Source organism: Acanthochromis polyacanthus, chromosome 16 (genome assembly GCF_021347895.1).
Source record: "Acanthochromis polyacanthus isolate Apoly-LR-REF ecotype Palm Island chromosome 16, KAUST_Apoly_ChrSc, whole genome shotgun sequence".
NCBI classification, from domain to species: domain Eukaryota; kingdom Metazoa; phylum Chordata; class Actinopteri; family Pomacentridae; genus Acanthochromis; species Acanthochromis polyacanthus.
In genome coordinates this window covers 37,792,528-37,815,838 of record NC_067128.1, presented here as the reverse complement: position 1 = coordinate 37,815,838, position 23,311 = coordinate 37,792,528, and the positions used below count along the sequence as shown (strand labels likewise).

Genomic DNA, 23,311 nt, shown 5'->3' with positions numbered 1-23,311 from the left:
CTGTTGTCTCAGCATAAAGGAAAAACAAACAGACTTACAGGCAGTAAACCCCCTGTGCTGTTGGGGTTATTCTGATATTGGATATAAATATATTTGATCTAGAAACAGACATGTTCAGAAATTAAGTTGCTGAAATTAACTGAATATTTCCTGAATTAATATATATTTCTATTTCACAGAAAGACAGAAAATATAGTTATCATGTGAAGAAAACTGTGTGGTGCAGCTTTCTATCACGTCAGTCACAAAGACGGTGATAATTTATTAATAACATAAAGTGATATTATTTTAGTAAAGCGCTGATTTTCACTTTGGCTCAGTGAAATCCATCCATCCATCCATCCATCCATCCATCCATCCATCCTCTACACACCACTTTATCCTCACTAGGGTCATGGGGGGTGCTGGAGTCTATCCCAGCTGACTCTGGTGAAGGCAGGGGACACCCTGGACAGGTCACCAGTCTGTCACAGGGCTACATATACAGACACACAATCACACTCACATTCACACCTACGGACAATTTAGAGTAACCAATTAACCTCAGCATGTTTTTGGACTGTGGGAGGAAGCCGGAGTACCCGGAGAAAACCCACGCATGCACAGGGAGAACATGCAGACTCCATGCAGAAAGATCCCAGGCCGGGATTTGAACCGGGGATCTTCTTACTGCAAGGCCAAAGTGCTAACCACTAGACCACTGTGCAGCCCTGCTCAGTGAAATATTAATGACAAAGATGATTTTGCTTTGTAACCTTCTGAACCCCATAAATCCACTAGTCGGTTTGAAAGACATGTAGTCTTCTAAAAATCACCAGAATGACATAATTTATGAGCCAGACATTCATTGATGCATCATCTTGAAAGTTCTGTTCCCTCAAATAATGCTATTTATTAGCCAGAACCAGTAAAAACAAAAAGAATTAACAGATTTCCAGCTTTCATCCTGCAAGTCCTTGTCTGTGACATGCCGTTCTATCAGGAAGATTAACCAAATCTGAGCTTAAAATCAAGATATTTCATCAAAATCATTTTATTCTACGTTAAAAAGTAACTACCTACACTTATCAGATTCTGTAAAAACCCAAACTTTGCTGTTTCTTTTCTCCCGGTTTCCATCATTCTAACAGAGTCTCTGAGTTCTCTCCTTCTTCATGATGTTCTGGATCCACAGAGCTGCAGGACTTTACATGAACCATGCTGTGTTCTTTCTGTTTCAGAGTGCGGGTGGTGGGAGTCATGTTCTGTGCAGGACCTTCTTCTAGGCAGCTCAGGAGAATCCAGGTGTCTGTCTGAAGCTCATCTGAGACTGCAGCTTCAACATGTCCTCTCACAGACGCAGCTTCCAGTGCTTTAGCACCATTGGAGGCGACTCCCACCGGTCCTCCGTCCCCTACAAGCACCAGTCCCCCCGACTGCCCCGGATCCACCAGCATGGCCTGGTGGCCCACCATGAACCAGAGTGCTACATGTGCTCTGAGTGCAGACAGGCAGCAGACTCTCAGTACTACCACACAGCCTACCACCACCACCAGCCCCACCACTGCCGGCCACAGGACCCCCCTCTGGACCACCACAGGTACAACAAGAGAGTGGTGCTGGTGAAGAACAGCGACCCCTCGCTGAGGAAGACCATCGTTCTGCACCGCAGGAGTCTACGCAGCTTTGGGCTGTTCTTAGAGGAGGTCTCTGAGCTGATGCAGTACCACATCAGGAAGCTGTACACCGTGGAGGGCCGCAAGGTGAGCTCTACACACCTGGACACGACGCCTTTAGGGTCCTCTGTGAGCTCAGGGGCTCTTACTGTGTTCATCTGTTCAACATCTAGTATTTCCGGGTGAACAGCACAATGAGTGGCGACCAATAAAGAGGGGCTACAGTCGTATAAACAGGGCTACAGTCGTATAAACAGGGCTACAGTCATAAACAGGGCTACAGTCAAATGAACAGGGCTAGAGTCGTATGAACAGGGCTACAGTCGGATAAACAGGGCTACAGTCATAAACAGGGCTACAGTCGTATGAACAGGACTACAGTCGTATGAACAGGGCTGGAGTCATGAACAGGGCTACAGTCATAAACAGGGCTACAGTCATAAACAGGGCTACAGTCGTATGAACAGGGCTACAGTCGTATGAACAGGGCTACAGTCGTATGAACAGGGCTACAGTCATGAACAGGGCTACAGTCATAAACAGGGCTACAGTCATAAACAGGGCTACAGTCATGAACAGGGCTACAGTCATAAACAGGGCTACAGTCATAAACAGGGCTACAGTCATGAACAGGGCTACAGTCATATGAACAGGGCTACAGTCGTATGAACAGGGCTACAGTCGTATAAACAGGGCTACAGTCGTATGAACAGGGCTACAGTCATGAACAGGGCTACAGTCATAAACAGGGCTACAGTCATGAACAGGGCTACAGTCATAAACAGGGCTACAGTCATAAACAGGGCTACAGTCATAAACAGGGCTACAGTCGTATGAACAGGGCTACAGTCGTATGAACACGGCTACAGTCGTATGAACAGGGCTAGAGTCGTATAAACAGGGCTACAGTCGTATGAACAGGGCTACAGTCGTATGAACAGGGCTACAGTCATAAACAGGGCTACAGTCGTATGAACAGGGCTACAGTCGTATGATCAGGGCTACAGTCGTATGAACAGGGCTACAGTCGTATAAACAGGGCTACAGTCATATAAACAGGGCTACAGTCGTATAAACAGGGCTACAGTCGTATGATCAGGGCTACAGTCATATGAACAGGGCTACAGTCAAAACAGGGCTACAGTCGTATGAACAGGGCTACAGTCGTATGAACAGGGCTACAGTCGGATAAACAGGGCTACGGTCGTATAAACAGGGCTACGGTCGTATGAACAGGGCTACAGTCGTATGAACAGGGCTACAGTCGTATAAACAGGGCTACGGTCGTATAAACAGGGCTACGGTCGTATGAACAGGGCTACAGTCGTATGAACACGGCTACAGTCATATAAACAGGGCTACGGTCGAATAAACAGGGCTACAGTCGTATGAACAGGGCTACAGTCATAAACAGGGCTACAGTCGTATGAACAGGGCTACAGTCGTATGAACAGGGCTACAGTCGTATAAACAGGGCTACAGTCATAAACAGGGCTACAGTCGTATGAACAGGGCTACAGTCGTATGAACAGGGCTACAGTCGTATGAACAGGGCTACAGTCGTATAAAGAGGGCTACAGTCATAAACAGGGCTACAGTCGTATGAACAGGGCTACAGTCGTATGAACAGGGCTACAGTCGTATGAACAGGGCTACAGTCGTATAAACAGGGCTACAGTCATAAACAGGGCTACAGTCGTATGAACAGGGCTACAGTCGTATGAACAGGGCTACAGTCGTATGAACAGGGCTACAGTCGTATAAACAGGGCTACAGTCATAAACAGGGCTACAGTCGTATGAACAGGGCTACAGTCGTATGAACAGGGCTACAGTCGTATGAACAGGGCTACAGTCATAAACAGGGCTACAGTCGTATGAACAGGGCTACAGTCGTATGAACAGGGCTACAGTCGTATGAACAGGGCTACAGTCGTATAAACAGGGCTACAGTCGTATGAACACAGCTACAGTCGTATGAACACGGCTACAGTCATATAAACAGGGCTACAGTCATAAACAGGGCTACAGTCATATGAACACAGCTACAGTCGTATGAACAGGGCTACAGTCGTATAAACAGGGCTACAGTCGTATGAACAGGGCTACAGTCGTATGAACAGGGCTACAGTCGTATAAACAGGGCTACAGTCGTATGAACACAGCTACAGTCGTATGAACACGGCTACAGTCATATAAACAGGGCTACAGTCATAAACAGGGCTACAGTCGTATGAACACAGCTACAGTCGTATGAACAAGGCTACAGTCGTATGAACAGGGCTACAGTCATATGAACACAGCTACAGTCGTATGAACAGGGCTACAGTCGTATAAACAGGGCTACAGTCATATGAACAGGCCTGTAGTTCCTGGTATTGCTATCTGGGTTTGATTCCAGCTCCTGGCTCTTTGCTGCAGGTCTTCCTCTCTCTCCTGTCTATCTCTCCACTAACCTGTCTAATAAAACCAACACACTAACCTAAAAAAGAATGCACTGTTTTGAGGTTAACGCCTGCTCTGAACAGGTCGGTTTGTTGTTCCACGGCTGCTGAGAGTGAAAGAGAGGCCTCTAGTGACAGCCAACCAGTCACATCCACAACTTCACATTCAGCCATGTCAGGACGGATTGTGACTGAAACCAGGAATTTAATTTAATGACTCCAGCTATTCTGGTAATCCATTTATCAGTTTGAATATTTTTGCAGCTTGTTTACTTTGAATATTTCTGTTTCTCTATGACAGTAAAGTTTACAGTCTGTAAACAGTCAAACACAGACTTTAATTTGTGTTTAATAGTTTCTTTATCAGCATTCAGAAGCAGAGATGACCTGCTGTAATCAGATCTACCTCTGGTTTAACTGCAGATATAAGCCTGCAGTTTGCTGTGATCCAGTCAGGAGCGTATAAACACTTTGAGGTTGTGCTGAGGGACTGAAACGGGGATATTCCCTCACATACATTCAGATTGAGGATCTCTGTCCTGAACACATTAATCTTGGTCGAGTCAGAGCTATTTTTGAGGAGAAGCAGGTCAAACTCTGCTGCTTTGATGCCGGAGGAGTCTCAGAAATGTGTCTTCCACGGCGGTAATTAATTATCTTCACCTGGGCTTCGTGTGACCACAGATGAAGCCATTCATCTGCCGTTACTGGAATCCAAAAGCTGCACCGTCATCAGAACCGGCTGCACACGAGCCAAACTAAATCAACAGAACAGTCAATATTTCAGGCGGCAGCTTTTCACAGCATTTTAAAAGTGTCAGGAGAAACAAAAAGCAAACAAACAGGAGCAGCAGTGTTCAGATTTTACTGCTTTAATAATGAAAGTATACCATCAAACTACACACACACAGGATTAAAGATGAGTTACTGCCACTAAAGGGCTCCTGCTTTAACAGTGCAGATTAAAATAAATGTGTGTGGATGATAAAGAGAATCAGTGAAAATAATTTTTAAACCTGAACATTTGCAGCAAGAAATGAGGATGATTCTGGTTTCTATCACTGATTTATACCGTCTGACTGTAAAAATCATAAAACAGGTCGAACTCAGTAAATATCTGTAAAATAGTGGCATTTATAGCAGATTTAAATCCAGTTAAGCAGCATAGTTTCATAGGCGGATGGAGACTTTTGATGTGGATGTTTTGGTCCGACTGGTTTCTGGTGATCAGCTGGTGTGATGATGTTCCATCATCTGCTGAAGTTTCCCAGAGATCATCCAGGATCAGGGATCTTATCTGGTCACGGTTTGATTAAAACCCGTCTTTGTGCTCAGGAGACCCCGTTAAGGAGAATTAACCCTCAGATATTCATCCACAGCTTTTCATTTTGTTGTTTATTAAGAAGATCTGTTTCCTAATGTCTGCTCTCTAACTGCTCTTCACTGCCTCTGTTTCCACGATCATTTATTGTTTCTTCATCCGTATCTTGTACTGAACTGGGTAAAAAGGCTTTTATTTACTCTGCACCTTTACCATGAAATAAGCTGCAGAAAAACTGGAAATTAACCACATTTGTCTCATTGTGCGCTTTAAAATCCAAACTCTTGAGGCCGATTCCACAACATGCACTAGTTTTTCATAACTTGCTTGTAAATTTAATCTTCTTCTTTGTCTTTGCTTGTTCTCTGTCTGTGTTTCAGCTGTGTAATATTTTAACTGTGTTGTGTTCGCTGCTGCCTGTCTTGTTCAGGACTCCTTTACAAAAGAGCTTCTTAATCTCAGGGGGATTTCTCCTGGTTAAGTAAAGGTTAATAATAAATAATAATGTTCAATACAAGGACAGCAGTAGCTCACTAATGCCTGAAATGTTTTAAAACTTGGCTGCTTGCAATTTAAAAAAATGATATATGCACTGTACTGTAATAAATAACTGTAGAGATGCAGAAATGTTCTGTTTTTATAAACACAGTTAAGAATTGTAAAATCTGAAGCTTTTGGAGCCTAAAACCAGAACAGATGATGTGACCTAATTAAAAGGCTTTCACACAGAGCTTCACTAAGCTGCTGAGGCGTTTTTTACTTTACACTGAGACGTTTTTATTTTATGTAACGTTAAAGACGTTTCCTTGGGTTCTAAAATGTGTTTAGCAGACTACAATCTGTCAAACATAGCTGCCTTTCAATAATATGAGCTGTAATTTAACGAAACTGGGTCAGAAATATTAGAGACGCTGTTACTTATGGTCTGCACTTTATGGATTATACATTTTAACAGAATAAAATAAACTACAGTTGTAGTTAATATTCAATCATTATACACATTTACACGATTGTGCAAAAGTTTAGGCTCACTTAGAAATGTCCTTATTGTTGAAATAAAATCACTTAATTCCATTAAATGAGTCATAAATCCAGTGTAGACATAGTTAATGTGCTAAATGACTGTTCTATCTGTAAACAGCTGATTTTTAATGGAATATCTCCATAGGGGTACAGAGGAACATCTCCTGTGTTCTAATGCTACATTGTGTTAGCTAATGGTGCTGAAAGGCTCATTGATGATCAGAAAACCCTTGTAGTTATGTTAGCACATGGATAAAAGTGGGAGTTTTATGAAAACATGGAATTATCTGGATGAGCCCAGACTTTGAACAGTGGTGTAATAAGTACCGGGTATTGTAGGAAGGTCTGGTCTCAGAATTTAACAGTAAACCTCATATTTTACAGTAATCAGTACCATTTAACTGTTTAAGTAAAGTTCCTGCTGCTGCCAGTGTTTTACTGTAATTTACCAGAACATTCATGTGGGGAAGCAGTCGGTTGATCTGCATGTGGAGCAGAAAGCAGCAGAAGATGAACCAGTTGGAGGCAGAACTTCTGTTGGTTTGCTTCAATAACCATCTCTGCCATTTATTTTACTGCTTTACTGAATCACTGTCATGTTCAGGGAGTGACTCGTTACCACGGTAACCCAGAAAAAAAAGGGAGAAGCTTCAAACTTTGAACCCAAACTGTGATATTTCCTTAAACTGAACCAGACAGACTGAAGCTGGTCTCCTGGGTGAAGCTCCTGCTGCAGATTCATGTCCTGCTGAGGACTTTGAGCTTCTTCCAAAACCTTTTCTCTTTCCTCCGGTTCTCCAAAGGCACAACAGGCTTTGTTTCCTGTGTGAAGCTGGTTAACCAGCAACCCTGCCTCCCAAACGTCACCACCCGAGCTCTCATTCACACGTTAGTCCAGTTCCTCCCCGACAGGTGCGACCGTGACGTCTGAGGAAATGCTTTTAGTTTGAAGGAGTCCAGATCAGGAGGTGGACGTTGGCCAGGAGACCAGACCTTAGTTTATACTCACTCTTTGGTTCAGGAAAGTTTCTGCTAAAATACGAGCCTTTTATGAAATATTTGAGACTTCTCCTCCATTTTCTGCTGCACCAGGCTGAAGGTCTATGATTTAGTAAATAAAATACATTTGAAAGATTTGTGGATTCTGACAGAAAATACCACATTTATTTGTGATGTTTTGGTTGTAAGCCTCCATCAGGTAGATCTTTTATTCTTTACACCAAACAGAAATGCAGCTTTTCTTTGTGTTAGAGGTTCATCATACGTCACAAACGTTTAATTCAGGAGATAATCTGCTTCTGTCAGTGCTTTATATACAGATTAGATGTGTGTGATTTTTGTGAGACAGAGCAGTGCACCAGCGCTAAAGGAGTAAAGGAAAACGTTGGTGACAAACTGTAGTTTGATCAGAGGCTGAAGTCTTTCCTCCTGAATGAACCTGTCCATGAGAGGAATAAACTGTTCAGTGACCAGACGTGGTTCTGTTCCAGGTGGACAGCGTTCAGAGCCTCCTGCACTGTCCCGGTGTTCTGGTCTGTGTCGGACCAGAACCTTCTCATCCTTCCATCGCAGAAAACTTTAGGAAAACATCTGACATCAAACTTCCAAAGCTGAAGTCTCGTTCCTCCGGCTGCACTGAAGGACACGAAGGTAGAACTGATTCATAAAGTCTGTCAGCTGCTGATCCAGAACCAGAACTACTGAGGAACCAAACACAGAGCAGTTAGCTGCTGGTTCTACATGATCCAGAACCAGAACTACTGAGGAACCAAACAGAACAGTTAGCTGCTGGTTCTACATGATCCAGAACCAGAACTACTGAGGAACCAAACAGCGCAGTTAGCTGCTGGTTCTACATGATCCAGAACCAGAGCTACTGAGGAACCAGACACAGAGCAGTTAGCTGCTGGTTCTACATGATCCAGAACCAGAACTACTGAGGAACCAAACAGCGCAGTTAGCTGCTGGTTCTACATGATCCAGAACCAGAACTACTGAGGAACCAAACAGAGCAGTTAGCTGCTGGTTCTACATGATCCAGAACCAGAACTACTGAGGAACCAGACACAGAGCAGTTAGCTGCTGGTTCTACATGATCCAGAACCAGAACTACTGAGGAACCAGACACAGAGCAGTTAGCTGCTGGTTCTACATGATCCAGAACCAGAACTACTGAGGAACCAAACAGCGCAGTTAGCTGCTGGTTCTACATGATCCAGAACCAGAACTACTGAGGAACCAAACAGAGCAGTTAGCTGCTGGTTCTACATGATCCAGAACCAGAGCTACTGAGGAACCAAACAGAACAGTTAGCTGCTGGTTCTACATGATCCAGAACCAGAACTACTGAGGAACCAAACAGAACAGTTAGCTGCTGGTTCTACATGATCCAGAACCAGAGCTACTGAGGAACCAGACACAGAGCAGTTAGCTGCTGGTTCTACATGATCCAGAACCAGAACTACTGAGGAACCAAACAGAGCAGTTAGCTGCTGGTTCTACATGATCCAGAACCAGAACTACTGAGGAACCAAACAGAGCAGTTAGCTGCTGGTTCTACATGATCCAGAACCAGAACTACTGAGGAACCAAACAGCGCAGTTAGCTGCTGGTTCTACATGATCCAGAACCAGAACTACTGAGGAACCAAACAGCGCAGTTAGCTGCTGGTTCTAGATGATCCAGAACCAGAACTACTGAGGAACCAGACACAGAGCAGTTAGCTGTTGGTTCTACATGATCCAGAACCAGAACTACTGAGGAACCAAACAGAGCAGTTAGCTGCTGGTTCTACATGATCCAGAACCAGAACTACTGAGGAACCAGACACAGAGCAGTTAGCTGCTGGTTCTACATGATCCAGAACCAGAACTACTGAGGAACCAGACACAGAGCAGTTAGCTGCTGGTTCTACATGATCCAGAACCAGAACTACTGAGGAACCAGACAGAGCAGTTAGCTGCTGGTTCTACATGATCCAGAACCAGAACTACTGAGGAACCAGACAGAGCAGTTAGCTGCTGGTTCTACATGATCCAGAACCAGAACTACTGAGGAACCAGACAGAGCAGTTAGCTGCTGGTTCTACATGATCCAGATGTGAAGTTTAATCCAGTTTTAGTTGATCAGTTTGGACTAAATGCTTCTTTAACGGGTAGTTTGGATTAGACTGGTTCTGTCTGAGCCCAGTTCGTGTCGTTCTGTTCTGTTCTGTGACTGTCTGTCTGTTCATTGTTTTTCCTGTTGTATCTTAGTTTTGAATCCATTTCTCCATCCACCTCTTTTAGTCAGTCCTGACCTCCTTCTGGTGGTTTGTGTGTCATTTTTTGTCTCTGTTTTGTGTGTCCTGGTGTTTGTTCTGAGTGATTCTGTGTTTTTGTTTGATCAGACTCCCAGTAAGCGTTCAGGTAAATCAGTCAGCGCTAACGTCTCCAGTTTAAAGCAGTGAGAACATGGAGATGTCCTCAGGCAGTCACAGCAAATGGACTCATCCTGGAAGCTGCTGATGGAGAACTTTTCTCCTGATGAAAGAAACACCAGAACACCTGTATACAGATCTACTATTAAATATGAATTTAATTCTAAATAATTGGTGTTATTGAAAGGTGAAATGCTTCCTGTGCTGTTTGTCTGCTGCATTAAATGATTACAGAAAGACATTCATTCAGCAGTCCTAATGTGAGGTTTGTTTTTTATGTCTGAACCAGAAGTCGCTGCAAAGCAAAGCGTCGCTCATCCAGACCTGCCGTCTGACAGCACAGCGACCCGACAGTCGGTATCTTCTGATAAATCAGCCCCGGATGGAACCGAGTCTCCAGAAAACGTGGACTCCTGCCCTCCCACCGGCGACGGGACGAGAGAAGACGACATCGAGAAGCGTGTTCGTGTTAATAAAGATGGCAGTTTGTCCATGCAGATGAAAGTGTGCTTCAGACTGGAGAACGATGAAACTCTGCTCTGGTCCACTGAGGTGAGGAAGAGCACAGGAAGAAGCTGTGAGCTGCTTCACAGTCACACCTGCTCTGCACAGGTGAGCGACCGGAGCTGCTCCGAGTCTGACAACATGTCCGCCGCCGAGCAGGACGAGGCGTCGGTCTGTCGGCGACGCCACAGAGCTGCAGAGGAGCCTCGCTGTCCTCGCTGCTGCAGCCGCTGCCACGACTACGACGTCTGGAAGAACGTCCCTGGGACCCACGGAGCGAGTCGCTGCATCCAGACCTCCAGCTCCAGCGCCTCCTCACACACCGTGGTCTCCAGGAAGACGGTGGTGGAGAGGCAGACGGCGCGTGGATCCACCGAGGGGCTGACAGAACAGCTGGTGGAGACAGAAACGGCTGAGACTGTGGAGTACTGCACCATCAGGAGTCAGACCTGCTCCCCTCAGTCCAAAGAGAACATCCATGTGGATGCTGCTCAGACATTAGAACCAGCAGAATCTGGCAGTCGAGCTTCAGGCGATGAGCAGAATGACGAGGACGAAGATGTTCCACAAACATCTACGCGGAACACTGAACCAGAAGATGCCCCTGCAGAGGTAAATACTGGATCTCCTGAGCAGCTTTCATCCTCCAGCCCTGCAGAAAGAGCTTCCAATGCTTCAGGACACTCTGGCAAATCAAGAAGATCCAAGTCTTCTCACACCTGTCGCTGTGCAGCAGCTGAAGGAGAAACAAAGAGCCGAGCTGAAGAAGAAGGTGAAATGCAAAGCGATCAATCAAGTGCCATGTCTGTCAAATCAAACGCCTCCTGCAGCTCAAACACACCGGCCAAAGACGAAGAGGACAAAAGTGCCATGCCAGCTCATTCAGATGCCTCCACAGAATCCACGTCTGAAGCTTTAGAGGCTGAAGAAAGACCACGAAGCAGCACGTCTGTGAAGTCCTCGACATCTGTAAAATCAGAGAGGGCAGAAAGAGCGTTAAGTTCCATGTCATCTAAATCTAAAACCTCAGGAGCTTCTCCTCTCCAAGACGAGGAACCGGCTGAGGAAGCAGAGCAGAGGACACCCAGTGCCATGTCAGAAACATCCAACGCCTGTGAAGCAAACCCTACTGAGGAAACTCAGACTGAACCCAGAGCACAAAGCACAACATCAGAGAAGTCAAACGTTTCTTCAAAGTCTAAAAAGTCAAGAACGTCTGAAGCTCCACCTGAAGAAAGCCCACCTTCTCCTGCTGTCGAGTTAACGGAGGAGAATCAGAGAACACAGAGTGCAATGTCTGCTGAATCTGCTAAAACAAATGTTTCTGCAGCATCTGGAAAATCAAAGGGCTGTGAAGAGATGAGTGAGGTCAACGCTGAAGACTTAGAAGATGCTGCATCTCACGGTTCTGGAGAATCAAAGAGGTCTGATCCTCCTGCTGGAGAAACTGTGGACATCTCTGTGAACTCTGAAGCTGAAGTCAGACCACGAAGCACAACGTCGGTAAAATCAGCAAAGTCAAATGTTTCTGCAAAATCTACTAGATCTAAAGTATCTGATGCTCCTGAGGATGGAGATGATGCAGAGCAAAGTGAGGAAAGAGCCTCTAGTGTCACATCAGAGAAATCAGCGGAATCTAAGTCATCTGCAGCGTCTAGAAGGTCCCGTCAGTCCACAGGAGAACCTAAAGAAGGACCTGCAGAGAGAGCGCTGAGTACTATGTCGGCTAAATCTGCTAAAACAAACATCTCAGCAGCCAGTAGAACGTCACCAGATCCTCCCAAACATGATGAGGACGTCGAAGGAGACGATGAGCTCAGATCTAGCAAGTCAAACGCTTCAGCAAGATCAGACTGTGAGGAGGAGAGAGCAGCCAGCGCTCTGTCGGTGAAATCAGCTCGCTCTGATAGATCTACCAGATCCAACCGGGTTTCAGCTGCAGGAGACGCTGAAGAACGAGCTCCAAGCAACGTGTCAGCTGCATCTGTGAAATCCTCAAAGTCAAACAGCTCCAGAGCCTCTGTGAGATCCAGAGGTTCTGCGGTTCCTTCTGAGAGCTGCACTGAAGCTTCTGAGGAGGTTCTTAATGAAGGGGAGACCGAAGGGAGAGCAGCGAGCTCAGTCTCAGTGAAGTCTGGTGTTTCTGCAAGATCAAGCAAGTCCAAACGTTCTGAAGAAGGTTCTGAGATCCTGAATGAAGGAAATGATGGAGAACAAACTGAAGACAGAGCTCAGAGCAGCTTGTCAGTTAAATCAGTTCAGTCTCGTGGTTCTGGAAGATCTGCAGAGAGAGCAGCAAGTGCTCTGTCTGCTAAATCAGAAGAATGTCATGATGCTGAAGTTCAGTCTGATGGAGCTGCAGATATTCCTGATGGAGGAGAAGGTGCAGAAGAAACTCCAGAAAGGGCACCAAGTGCTCTGTCTGCTAAATCAGTTCAGTCCCATGTTTCAGAAATATCTCTAAAGTCTACAAACAGAGCAGCGAGCGTTCTGTCTGCCAAATCAGCTAAATCACATGTTTCTGCAAAGACGAATGTCTCTGAGGTTCATTCTGACCTTCCTGATGGAGGAGAAGAACATAAAGACAGAGCACCAAGTGGTTTGTCAGTCAGATCTGCAAAGTCCAATGTTTCTAAATCATCTAAAAGATCAGCCGTTCCTGAGGTTTGTCTGGAGGATGGAGCAGGAGATCCTGAGGAGAGAATAATTGAAGGAAGAGCAAAGAGTTCAGCATCTGTCCTGTCAGTTAAATCACATGTTTCTGCTCGATCAAATAAATCTAGAAGTTCTGCTGCTGTTCCAGCTGAAGAAAATGACACCGAGCAAAATGTAGAACGAGCAGCGAGCGCTCTGTCTGCTAAATCAGATAAATCACATGTTTCTGAAGTTCAGTCTGAGATTCCCGATGGTGGAGATGAAACTGAAGAGAGAGCACTGAGCAGCTTGTCTGTTGAATCAGTTCAGTCTCATGTTTCAGAAACATCCACAAAGTCCAGAGACAGAGCACCAAGTGGTTTGTCAGTGAGATCAGGAAAATCTGCAAAGTCCAATGTTTCTAAATCATCTAAAAGATCCGCCGTTCCTGAGGTTTGTCTGGAGGATGGAGGAGGAGATCCTGAGGACAGAATAGTTGAAGGAAGAGCAAAGAGTTCAGCATCTGTCCTGTCAGTTAAATCACATGTTTCTGAGGTTCAGTCTGACCTTCCTGATGGAGGAGATGAAACTGAAGACAGACCACAGAGTGCAACGTCTGTTAGAACTGCAAAGTCAACAGTTTCTGCTAAATCTACCAAATCAAAAGGAGAAGAACATCCATCTGATCATGAAGAACCTGAAGACAGAGCACCAAGTGGTTTGTCAGTCAGATCTGCAAAGTCCAATGTTTCTAAATCATCTAAAAGATCAGCCGTTCCTGAGGTTTGTCTGGAGGATGGAGCAGGAGATCCTGAGGACAGACTAGTTGAAGGAAGAGCAAAGAGTTCAGCATCTGTCCTGTCAGTTAAATCACATGTTTCTGCTCGATCAAATAAATCTAGAAGTTCTGCTGCTGTTCCAGCTGAAGAAAATGACACCGAGCAAAATGAAGAACGAGCAGCGAGCGCTCTGTCTGCTAAATCAGATAAATCACATGTTTCTGCAAAAACGAAAGTTTCTGAAGTTTCTGAAGGGAGAGCAGCGAGCTCAGTCTCAGTGAAGTCTGGTGTTTCTGCAAGATCAAGCAAGTCCAAACGTTCTGAAGAAGGTTCTGAGATTCTGAATGAGGGAAATGATGGAGAACAAACTGAAGACAGAGCTCAGAGCAGCTTGTCAGTTAAATCAGTTCAGTCTCGTGGTTCTGGAAGATCTGCAGAGAGAGCAGCAAGTGCTCTGTCTGCTAAATCAGAAGAATGTCATGATGCTGAAGTTCAGTCTGATGGAGCTGCAGATATTCCTGATGGAGGAGAAGGTGCAGAAGAAACTCCAGAAAGGGCACCAAGTGCTCTGTCTGCTAAATCAGTTCAGTCCCATGTTTCAGAAATATCTCTAAAGTCTACAAACAGAGCAGCGAGCGTTCTGTCTGCCAAATCAGCTAAATCACATGTTTCTGCAAAGACGAATGTCTCTGAGGTTCATTCTGACCTTCCTGATGGAGGAGAAGAACATAAAGACAGAGCACCAAGTGGTTTGTCAGTCAGATCTGCAAAGTCCAATGTTTCTAAATCATCTAAAAGATCAGCCGTTCCTGAGGTTTGTCTGGAGGATGGAGCAGGAGATCCTGAGGACAGAATAGTTGAAGGAAGAGCAAAGAGTTCAGCATCTGTCCTGTCAGTTAAATCACATGTTTCTGCTCGATCAAATAAATCTAGAAGTTCTGCTGCTGTTCCAGCTGAAGAAAATGACACTGAGCAAAATGAAGAACGAGCAGCGAGCGCTCTGTCTGCTAAATCAGATAAATCACATGTTTCTGCAAAAACGAAAGTTTCTGAAGTTCAGTCTGACCTTCCTGATGGAGGAGATGAAACTGAAGAATCTCCAGAAAGAGCTCCAAGCGCTCTGTCTGCTAAATCAGTTCAGTCCCGTGTTTCAGAAACATCTCTAAAGTCTACAGCGAGCGCTCTGTCAGCTAAATCAGTCAAATCCACCAAATCCCATGTATCTGAAGTTCGGTCTGACCTTCCTGGTGGAAAAGAAACTGAAGACAGAGCTGTCAGTAATCTGTCAGGCAGATCAGGAAAATCGGCAACGACAAGTGCTTCAGCAGCATCAAAGAAATCTAAATCCTCAGTGGTTTCTTGTGACCTCAGTGTTGAAAATGCAAATGAAGAGGAGGAGAATGAAAGCAGGTCAGTAAGTTCAATGTCCGTCTCCTCAGTCAGATCAGATGTTTCTGCAGCATCGAGCAGGTCCAAATGTTCAGCTGATGTTCCAGTTGGAGAAAACATTACCAGACCAAAGTCACACGTTTCTACAGCCTCTGTAAGATCAAATGTTTCTGGAGTTTCTCCTGATTCGGACAGAAATGAAGAGGAAGAAACTCAGGACAGAGTGCCGAGTGTGATGTCTGCAAAATCCTCTGTTTCTGCAAAGTCTAGAAGGTCCACGGTGTCGGCTGCTGCAGAAGAAGGAGCTCCTGATTCTGAGAGGGCTGCAACCATGTCAGTCAAATCTGCAAAATCAGTAAGATCAGATGTTTCCAAGAAGTCCAAAGTTTCCTTCGTCCCGTCTGAACACAGCACTGAACTTCCTGACCCAGAGAACGACGGCAGAGTGAGTTCACTGTCGACACAGACCAACAGGTCAAACATTTCTGCCAGATCCAAGAAGTCCAAATGTTCTGACCTCTCAGCTGCACGAAGCTTTGAGAGTCCCGAAGAAGAAAATGAGCCGACTGAGGAAGGCGCTGCGAGCTGCACATCTGTCCGGTCAGCTGTTTCTGCGAAATCTGTCAAGTCACAAACCTCTGCTGTTGCTGCTGAAGACGCTCTGTCGTCTAAATCAGGAAAATCTAAAGCTTCTGTGAAAACTAGTGAGAGAGCTCAGAGTGCAACTTCTGTCCAGTCAAGTCGGTCCAAAGCATCAGATGTTCCAGCTGAAGAAGTTACAAAGAACAGTGAAGCTGCAGAGCGAGTGCCAAGTGCACTGACAGGGATTTCTAAAGCTTCTGATGAAAATCCTGAAGAAGAAATGGAGGAAAGGCCACCGAGCAACATGTCGGCCAAATCACACATTTCTGCATCATCGAGGAGCATGAAGACACACGATGCTCCTTCAGAAGACGACAATGGGAACGAAGAACTAACTGTTCAAAGACCAGCCAGTGCTGTGTCAGCTGCTTCAGCCAGATCCACCAAAACTGCACAGTCAAATATTTCTGTCAAATCTAGCAAGTCTGAAGCCTCTAATGCACCCAGAGAAGACAATCCTCCCAGTAACAGCTCCGTTAAATCTGAAACATCAAAGAAGTCAAACACTATGGCGGTTTCTGCTGAAAACGGTGCCAATGCTGCTGATGGAAACACAGAAGAAGATGGTGAGGACAGAGCAGAGAGCTCCACCTCTGCCAAATCACACGTGACATCAGTGTCTGCAAAATCCAAAGCTTCTCACAGATCAGCTGAAGGTCCAACAGAGAGAACCTCCAGCGTTGTGTCAGGGAAGTCCAACACCTCTGCAAGAACTCTGAAGTCCAACGTGTCAGGAAGAACTCCAGCTGAGAGGACAGAACTGGATGAAGAGGACAGAGCAAACAGCGTCATGTCCACCAAATCAGCAAAATCAAACAAATTAACTCCTGAGGACACATCTGAGAGAGCATCAAGTGCCTCTTCTGCAAGGTCAAACAAGTCAGCGAGACCAAAGACATCAGAAGTCTCCGATGTTCCTGAAACAGAAGAGAGAACTTCAAGTCCGGTGTCTGCCAAATCAAACCGATCTCACAGGTCTGAAGTTCCTGATGTGACGGTGGAGGAGAGTGAAGACAGAACACCAACAGCCATGTCCTCAAAGTCCAAGGCTTCAAAAAGGTCCTCTGAGGTTAAGGAGAAGAAGAGTTCTTTATCTGTGAGCTCACGCCTGTCCGTCAAAACCAAGAACTCCAAAGTAACAGATGAAGATGTGGAAACCAAAGAGGAGGCTGAGGTATGTTCTGAGGAGAGAGCTGGTGTTTCTGCAGTGAATGCAGGTGAAGGTGAGAACAGCTGTCACTCTCAGATAGACGCCGAAGACACAGCTGCTGAGGTTACTGAGAAACCGAAGTCTCCAGAAACATCTCAGAGCGAAAAGCAACCAAAACAAAATGAGCATCCTGCCACTTCTCATACAGAGTCAGACGAAACCGATCTGTCTCAAACTCTGTCCAGTTCTGACCTTAAAGAGACGCCTGGAGAGTCCAAACCCAGCGTGGACGAACAGAAGATGGCAAACGGAGATGCTGAAAATAGCAAAGATGACTTTGATCTGGTCCCGTCCAGTCTGCCCAACGCTTCGCCGACAGAGGTGGTGAATCAGTGGCTGAAGACAATACCAGAGGACGGAAACATGTACGATGTGGAGGATCTTAATGAAAGCTGTGAGGGTCAGAAAACTGTCCTGACTCCAGAGGACGGCAACAGAGTGGAGAAGAAAGAAAACAACGAAGAATGTGCAGCTGAGAATTCAAAGGACACAAATGAAGGAGGTGTGACGAACAGCGTCTCGAATGACGATGGTCCAACAAGCACTGAGGCTCCAACTGAAGAAAACTCTGACCAGAGAGACTCCAAGATCTTCAGCTCCTCCATACAGGTGATGAAAGTGCTTCTGAACCCCAAGCTGGACAGGTGCAACAGTCTACCTGAGATTTCTCCGGTGTACGGACGTAAGCTGAGCACGTCAGCCAGAGGGCTGCTGGACTGTCTGGTGAAGCTGCAGCTCATCGACCGCGACCCTAAAAACACCACTGAGAAGGATGAAAGGTACCAGGAGCTGATGGGCATCCTTCAGTCTCTGTGGCTGTGTGATCCTCCAGAGCACCAACACGTGTCCAAGAACAAAGATGTGGACGATGACTTTAATCGCACGTCGTCCTCCGGCGTCGACGTCAACAGCGGCTCAACGGGATCTGGGAACAGCAGCGACGGAGTGAAGGGTAGAGAAGCATCTCAACCTGGTGCAGATGGAAGCCAGCAAAACATCTGTGAAGGTGAAGCTCAGTGGACTTCTGAGAGAGAAGCAGAAGGAATCAATCAAACTGAAGAAGATCCAGCAACAGACGCTACAAGTCCAGGCGACGACAGTCCGAGACAACTGCCTGAAAGTCCTCCCTCCTCCAGCAGGAGCTCCGGAAACGAAAGCAGCGACCAAAATCCTGCAGACGAAGGTGAACGACAGGAGGAACGGGAAAGTCTTCTGCTCAGCCAGAGAGCACAGATCGCCAAAACACTCTCTCAGGATCCGGATCCAGTCTGGGTTCTAACCTTACTGAACAAAATAGAAAAGCAGTTCATGACGCATTATATCAACGCCATGAAGGAGTTCACAGTGCGCTGGAACCTTGGAGACAACGAGCAGCTGGAAGGGATGATCAGTGAGCTCAGAGCTGAGGTTCACAGAAGAATCCAGACCAGCATAGACAGGGAGCTGAGGAAGATGCAAGGTCGAGCAGGTCTGCCAAGACCTCCTAAAGAAGCCATGTCCAGAGCTTCTACCACACAGAGCGAAGAGCGGCGCAGGAGGCTGAAGATCATGGTCAAACAGTCCATCGGTTCTAATGCAGAGAAAAGTGATGATTCAGCCACAGGAACGTCCTACAGCGACCAGCGGAGCGAGAACGACGAGTTCTGTCCCTGTGAAACATGTCTGAAGACCAACATCACTTCACCTGCTGGTCCTGTGGTCGCAGACCTGAAGATCGATGAGTGTTCATGTCGCCCTGCAGAGGACCAGGAGACTGAAGCAGCAGAAATGCTGGTGGAAGAGGTCATCGATAAAGCTTTAAATGAAGTGCAGGGAGACAAGGAACACAGACGACCTGAAGATGTTTGTGCTGCACAAGATGAAGGCAGTGAAGCAGAAACCATCAAAGAACTGACTGAAGAAACAGGAGAAGACTTCACCGTAGACAGCAACAAAGAAGATGAGAATGCAGAAACACAGAGCGAGGAAACCTCCCCGACTGAAGACGAACTTAAAATTACTGAGGAGATTAACGCGTCTGTCACTGGGGACAAACCGCTAGAAGAAGAAGGTGAAGATGTTGTGGTCCCAAGTGAAGAAGCAACAGAAACGTCAGCTTCTAGAACCACATGTGAAGCAGCAGTGAACGGCTGGTTGAAGGTGAAGAAGAGACTGTTGTCCTCGAAGCAGGAGGCGGAGGAGGAGGAAATGTTGAAGGAACCAGCTGAAGACGCCACGACTGAAACAGAGTCCAAAGAAGCTGCTGAAGCCACCAGAGATGAAGATGAAGATGTAGCAGCTGAAGATCAGTCTGAAAAAGAGGACGCTGTAGAAGGTGAAGATGGAACTGCTGTAGACAGTGAGATCTCTGTTCCAAGTGAAGAAGAGTTAAAAGATGAAACTGCTGAAAATGAAGATGTGGCATCTGAAGATCAAGCTAACAAAGACGAGGCTGTAGCTGCAGAAACTGAAGTTGAAACTGCTGTAGAGAGAGAAGAAGAGTCAAAAGAGAAGACTGCCGAAGATGAGATGGTTGATGCAGAAGAAGGTGTTTGTGCTAGCGGGGCAGATGAAGATGCTGCTGCCTCAAATGAAGATGCAGTGAAAGAACCGACTGAAGATGAACTGGTTTTAGAAAAGGAAACTGTTGCTGCTGTAAGTGAAGATGATTCTGCAGAAGATTTAGATGAAACTGCAGACGAGGGTGAAGCCACACCGACTGAAGATGAGCTGGAGGTAGAGAAAGAGGCTGCTGTTATGACTGAGGATGACCTGAAAGAAGGTGATTCTGAACAGGCCACAGCTGAAGATGAAGCTGCAGATGAGAGCGATGATGAACTGATGGTAGAACAGGAGGCTGCTGCTGATGAACTTAAAGAGGAAGATGAAAATAAAGGAGCCACGACAGCAGCCACAAGTGAAGATGGATCTGATGAAGATGAGGCTGTGGAAGCAGCTACTGATGAAGAGAAGACTCCTGCAGAAGAATCATCAGAAGGACCAGACGAAGCAGCAACAACCGAAGATGAGCTGGTTGTAGAAAAACAAGCTTCTGTCACAGAAGATGAGCCAAAGGATGAACCTGCAGCAGAAGATGAGGCTGTGGAAGCCTCTGAAGCAGCCACAGCTGAAGATGAAGATGAAGATGAAGATGAAGCTGAAGATGAGAGCGATGCTGCACCAACTGAAGATGAGCTGGTGATAGAAAAGCAGGCTGCTGTCATAACTGAGGATGAAGATGAAGCTGTGGAGAACATCACAGCAGACAAAGGTGAACATGAATCTGATGAAGAGGAGGCAGGAAGGGCTGATGATGAAGAGGCTAAAGCTGCCAGTCAAACCGATTCTGCAGATAATTTAGATGCCACCACAGCTGAAGATGAACCTGCAGCAGAAGACGCTGTTTTGGCAACTTCAACTGACCATGAGTCTGAGAAGGATGAGGAAGCTGTGGAAACGGAGACGGCTGATTCTGCAGAAGATGCAACTCCAAATGAAGAAGAAACTGCAGATGACAGCGATGCTGCACCGACTGAAGATGAACTGATGGTAGAACAGGAGGCTGCTGCTGATGAACTTAAGGAAGAAGATGACAATGCAGAAGAAGCTACGGTGGCAGCCACAAGTGAAGATGGATCTGATGAAGAGAGGACTCCTGCAGAAGAATCATCAGAGGAACCAGACGAAGCAGCAACAACCGAAGATGAGCTGGAGGTAGAAGAAGAAGCTGGTACAGAGGGTGGTTCTGAAGCAGCCACAGCTGAAGATGCAGAAGAAACCACGATGGCAGCCACGAGTGAACATGAATCTGATGAAGAGTCTGTGGAAACAGGAACTGCTGACAGTGAAGTTCAGGCTGCTTCCACTGTGGAGAAAGATGAAGATCACAGCGCTGCAGACGAGGCTTCGGCTACAACCGGACACGAATCTGACAGAGATGCAGCTGTGGAAGCCTCCAGTGCAAAGGATTCAGACGACGAGGTCGCTTTCACTGCTGAAGATGGTGGAGAAACAACCGGGGCCGAGGAGGAAAGTGCATCTGAAGCAGCCACAGCTGAAGATGCAGAAGAAACCACGATGGTAGCCACAAGTGAACATGAATCTGACCAAGAAGAGGAGACAGGGACCGCTGAAGATGCAGAAGAAACTGCTGCTGGCAGTGGGGATGATTCTGCTGACGATGTGGAAGCTTCTGCAAACGATGAAAGTGCAGAAGAGTCTGATAGCACAGCTGACAAACTGTCAGAAGAAGCTTCTGAAGCAGCAGAGGAGGAACATGATGCCTCAGACACAAATAAAACCACAGGACAGGAGGAACGCTCTCAGGTTACAAATGATGACGAGTCAGAACATTCAGAAGCCAAACCTGAAAACATCGAGGAGACTGCAGGAGGAGATGAAACTACAGGAGGAGATGAAACTGCAGGAGAAGATGAAACTGTAGAAGGTGAAACTACAGGAGAAGATGAAGCTACAGGAGAAGAAGCTGCAGAAGAAGAAGCTACAGGAGAAGATGAAGCTACAGGAGAAGAAGCTACAGGAGAAGAAGAAGCTACAGGAGAAGAAGCTACAGGAGAAGATGAAGCTACAGGAGAAGGTGAAGCTACAGGAGAAGAAGCTACAGGAGAAGATGAAGCTACAGGAGAAGAAGCTACAGGAGAAGATGAAGCTACAGGAGAAGAAGCTACAGGAGAAGATGAAGCTACAGGAGAAGAAGCTACAGGAGAAGAAGAAGCTACAGGAGAAGAAGCTACAGGAGAAGATGAAGCTACAGGAGAAGGTGAAGCTACAGGAGAAGAAGCTACAGGAGAAGATGAAGCTACAGGAGAAGAAGCTACAGGAGAAGATGAAGCTACAGGAGAAGAAGCTACAGGAGAAGAAGAAGCTACAGGAGAAGAAGCTACAGGAGAAGATGAAGCTACAGGAGAAGAAGCTACAGGAGAAGAAGAAGCTACAGGAGAAGAAGCTACAGGAGAAGATGAAGCTACAGGAGAAGGTGAAGCTACAGGAGAAGAAGCTACAGGAGAAGATGAAGCTACAGGAGAAGAAGCTACAGGAGAAGATGAAGCTACAGGAGAAGAAGCTACAGGAGAAGAAGAAGCTACAGGAGAAGAAGCTACAGGAGAAGATGAAGCTACAGGAGAAGATGAAGCTACAGGAGAAGGTGAAGCTACAGGAGAAGAAGCTGCAGAAGAAGAAGCTGCAGGAGAAGATGAAGCTGCAGAAAGTGCTACAGATGAAAATGCATCTGCAAGTGAAACAGAACCATGTGACCAAATAGCAGAAAGCAGCGTGGTTGAAGATTTTAAAGAAGATGATAAATCTCAGACTGAGGAGCCTGCAGACGGTGAAACAGCTGGAGAAGAATCTGAAGAGGAGGAATCTGCTGAGAATGAAAGTGGAACCTGTGGGGCAGAAACCACCAGAGATGAGACTGAAGGACATGAAACAGCAGAAGAAGAGTCGGGAGGAGCTGAAATAGATGAGAATGAGTTCAGTGAAGGAACATCTGCAGCAGACGAGGCTGAAGAAGAAGAAGTTCAGCGTACGGATAACAGAGAAGATGAATCTGGACGAGATGCTGCTAGTGAATCTGAGACGAATCCTGATGAAGCTGAACGCACAGGAGAAGAAAGTGATGTTCCCCAGACCAATGAGGAAACAGAAGAGCCTGATGATGGGGTGGAGGAAACATCAGAAACCGTAGAAGAAGACAAAGAAAGCAAACCAGAGGAAGGTGGAGAGAATCCTGAGCAGACAGAAGATGTTTCTCAGTGTGTTGGCTGTGAAAATGATGAAGGCAACGATGAACAGTCTGAGAAGGACGACGAGGAAACACCCAACGACAACTGGAGCGAAAACGATGGAGAAGATGAAGCTGAAGAAGACTCAGACGAACCTGAAGAAGAAAGTGAAGACAGACGGAAACCTTTAGTTAGCAGCAGGTCCAACAGTCAGGATGAGACCATGAAAGCAGCTAAAGAACCAACGCTGAAGCTGCTGGATCCTCCAATCAGAGTGAACGCAGAGTCCGAGGACGGAACGTACGCTGACGGAGAAGATTCAGAGTCTGAGATGAACAGCCAGGAGGACGTCACGAGCATCGAGTCCAAGAGTCTGAAGAAGAGCAGATCATACGCTAGCGGAGACTTTGTGAGAGCCAGGGAGAACTGAAGGAGGAACATCAGGGACCAGAAGACTGGAGTGGATGTTCTGTTTAATCACCTGAACCTTCATCACCGATCTGATGCTTCCTGCTGCTGCTGCTCTGTAGAAGTTATCAGGAAGTTAGAAGACGTCTGTGAGGGTTCTTC

At 46.2% G+C, this 23,311-nt stretch overlaps 1 protein-coding gene across 1 annotated transcript; it reads left to right on the top strand.

The window, feature by feature from the left end:
• The first annotated feature begins 877 nt into the window (after nucleotides 1-877).
• On the top strand, nucleotides 878-23,171 carry LOC127530404 (retinitis pigmentosa 1-like 1 protein). Its single transcript, XM_051937065.1, has 6 exons — nucleotides 878-1,805; nucleotides 9,831-9,849; nucleotides 10,150-10,976; nucleotides 11,098-11,136; nucleotides 16,935-17,031; nucleotides 17,218-23,171. Exons 1-6 carry the CDS (start codon nucleotides 1,323-1,325, stop codon nucleotides 23,169-23,171), a joined length of 7,419 nt encoding a protein of 2,472 aa, XP_051793025.1. The 5' UTR covers nucleotides 878-1,322.
• Nucleotides 23,172-23,311: the final 140 nt, after the last annotated feature.

Coding starts and splice junctions, on each gene's coding strand:
- LOC127530404 (XM_051937065.1), top strand. CDS start 1,323: ATGTCCTCTCACAGACGCAGCTTCCAGTGCTTTAGCACCATTGGAGGC. Junction 11,137..16,934: donor GAGCCGAGCTGAAGAAGAAG/GTGAAATGCAAA, acceptor GTCAAAACCAAG/AACTCCAAAGTAACAGATGA. Junction 17,032..17,217: donor TGCAGTGAATGCAGGTGAAG/GTGAGAACAGCT, acceptor CTGACCTTAAAG/AGACGCCTGGAGAGTCCAAA.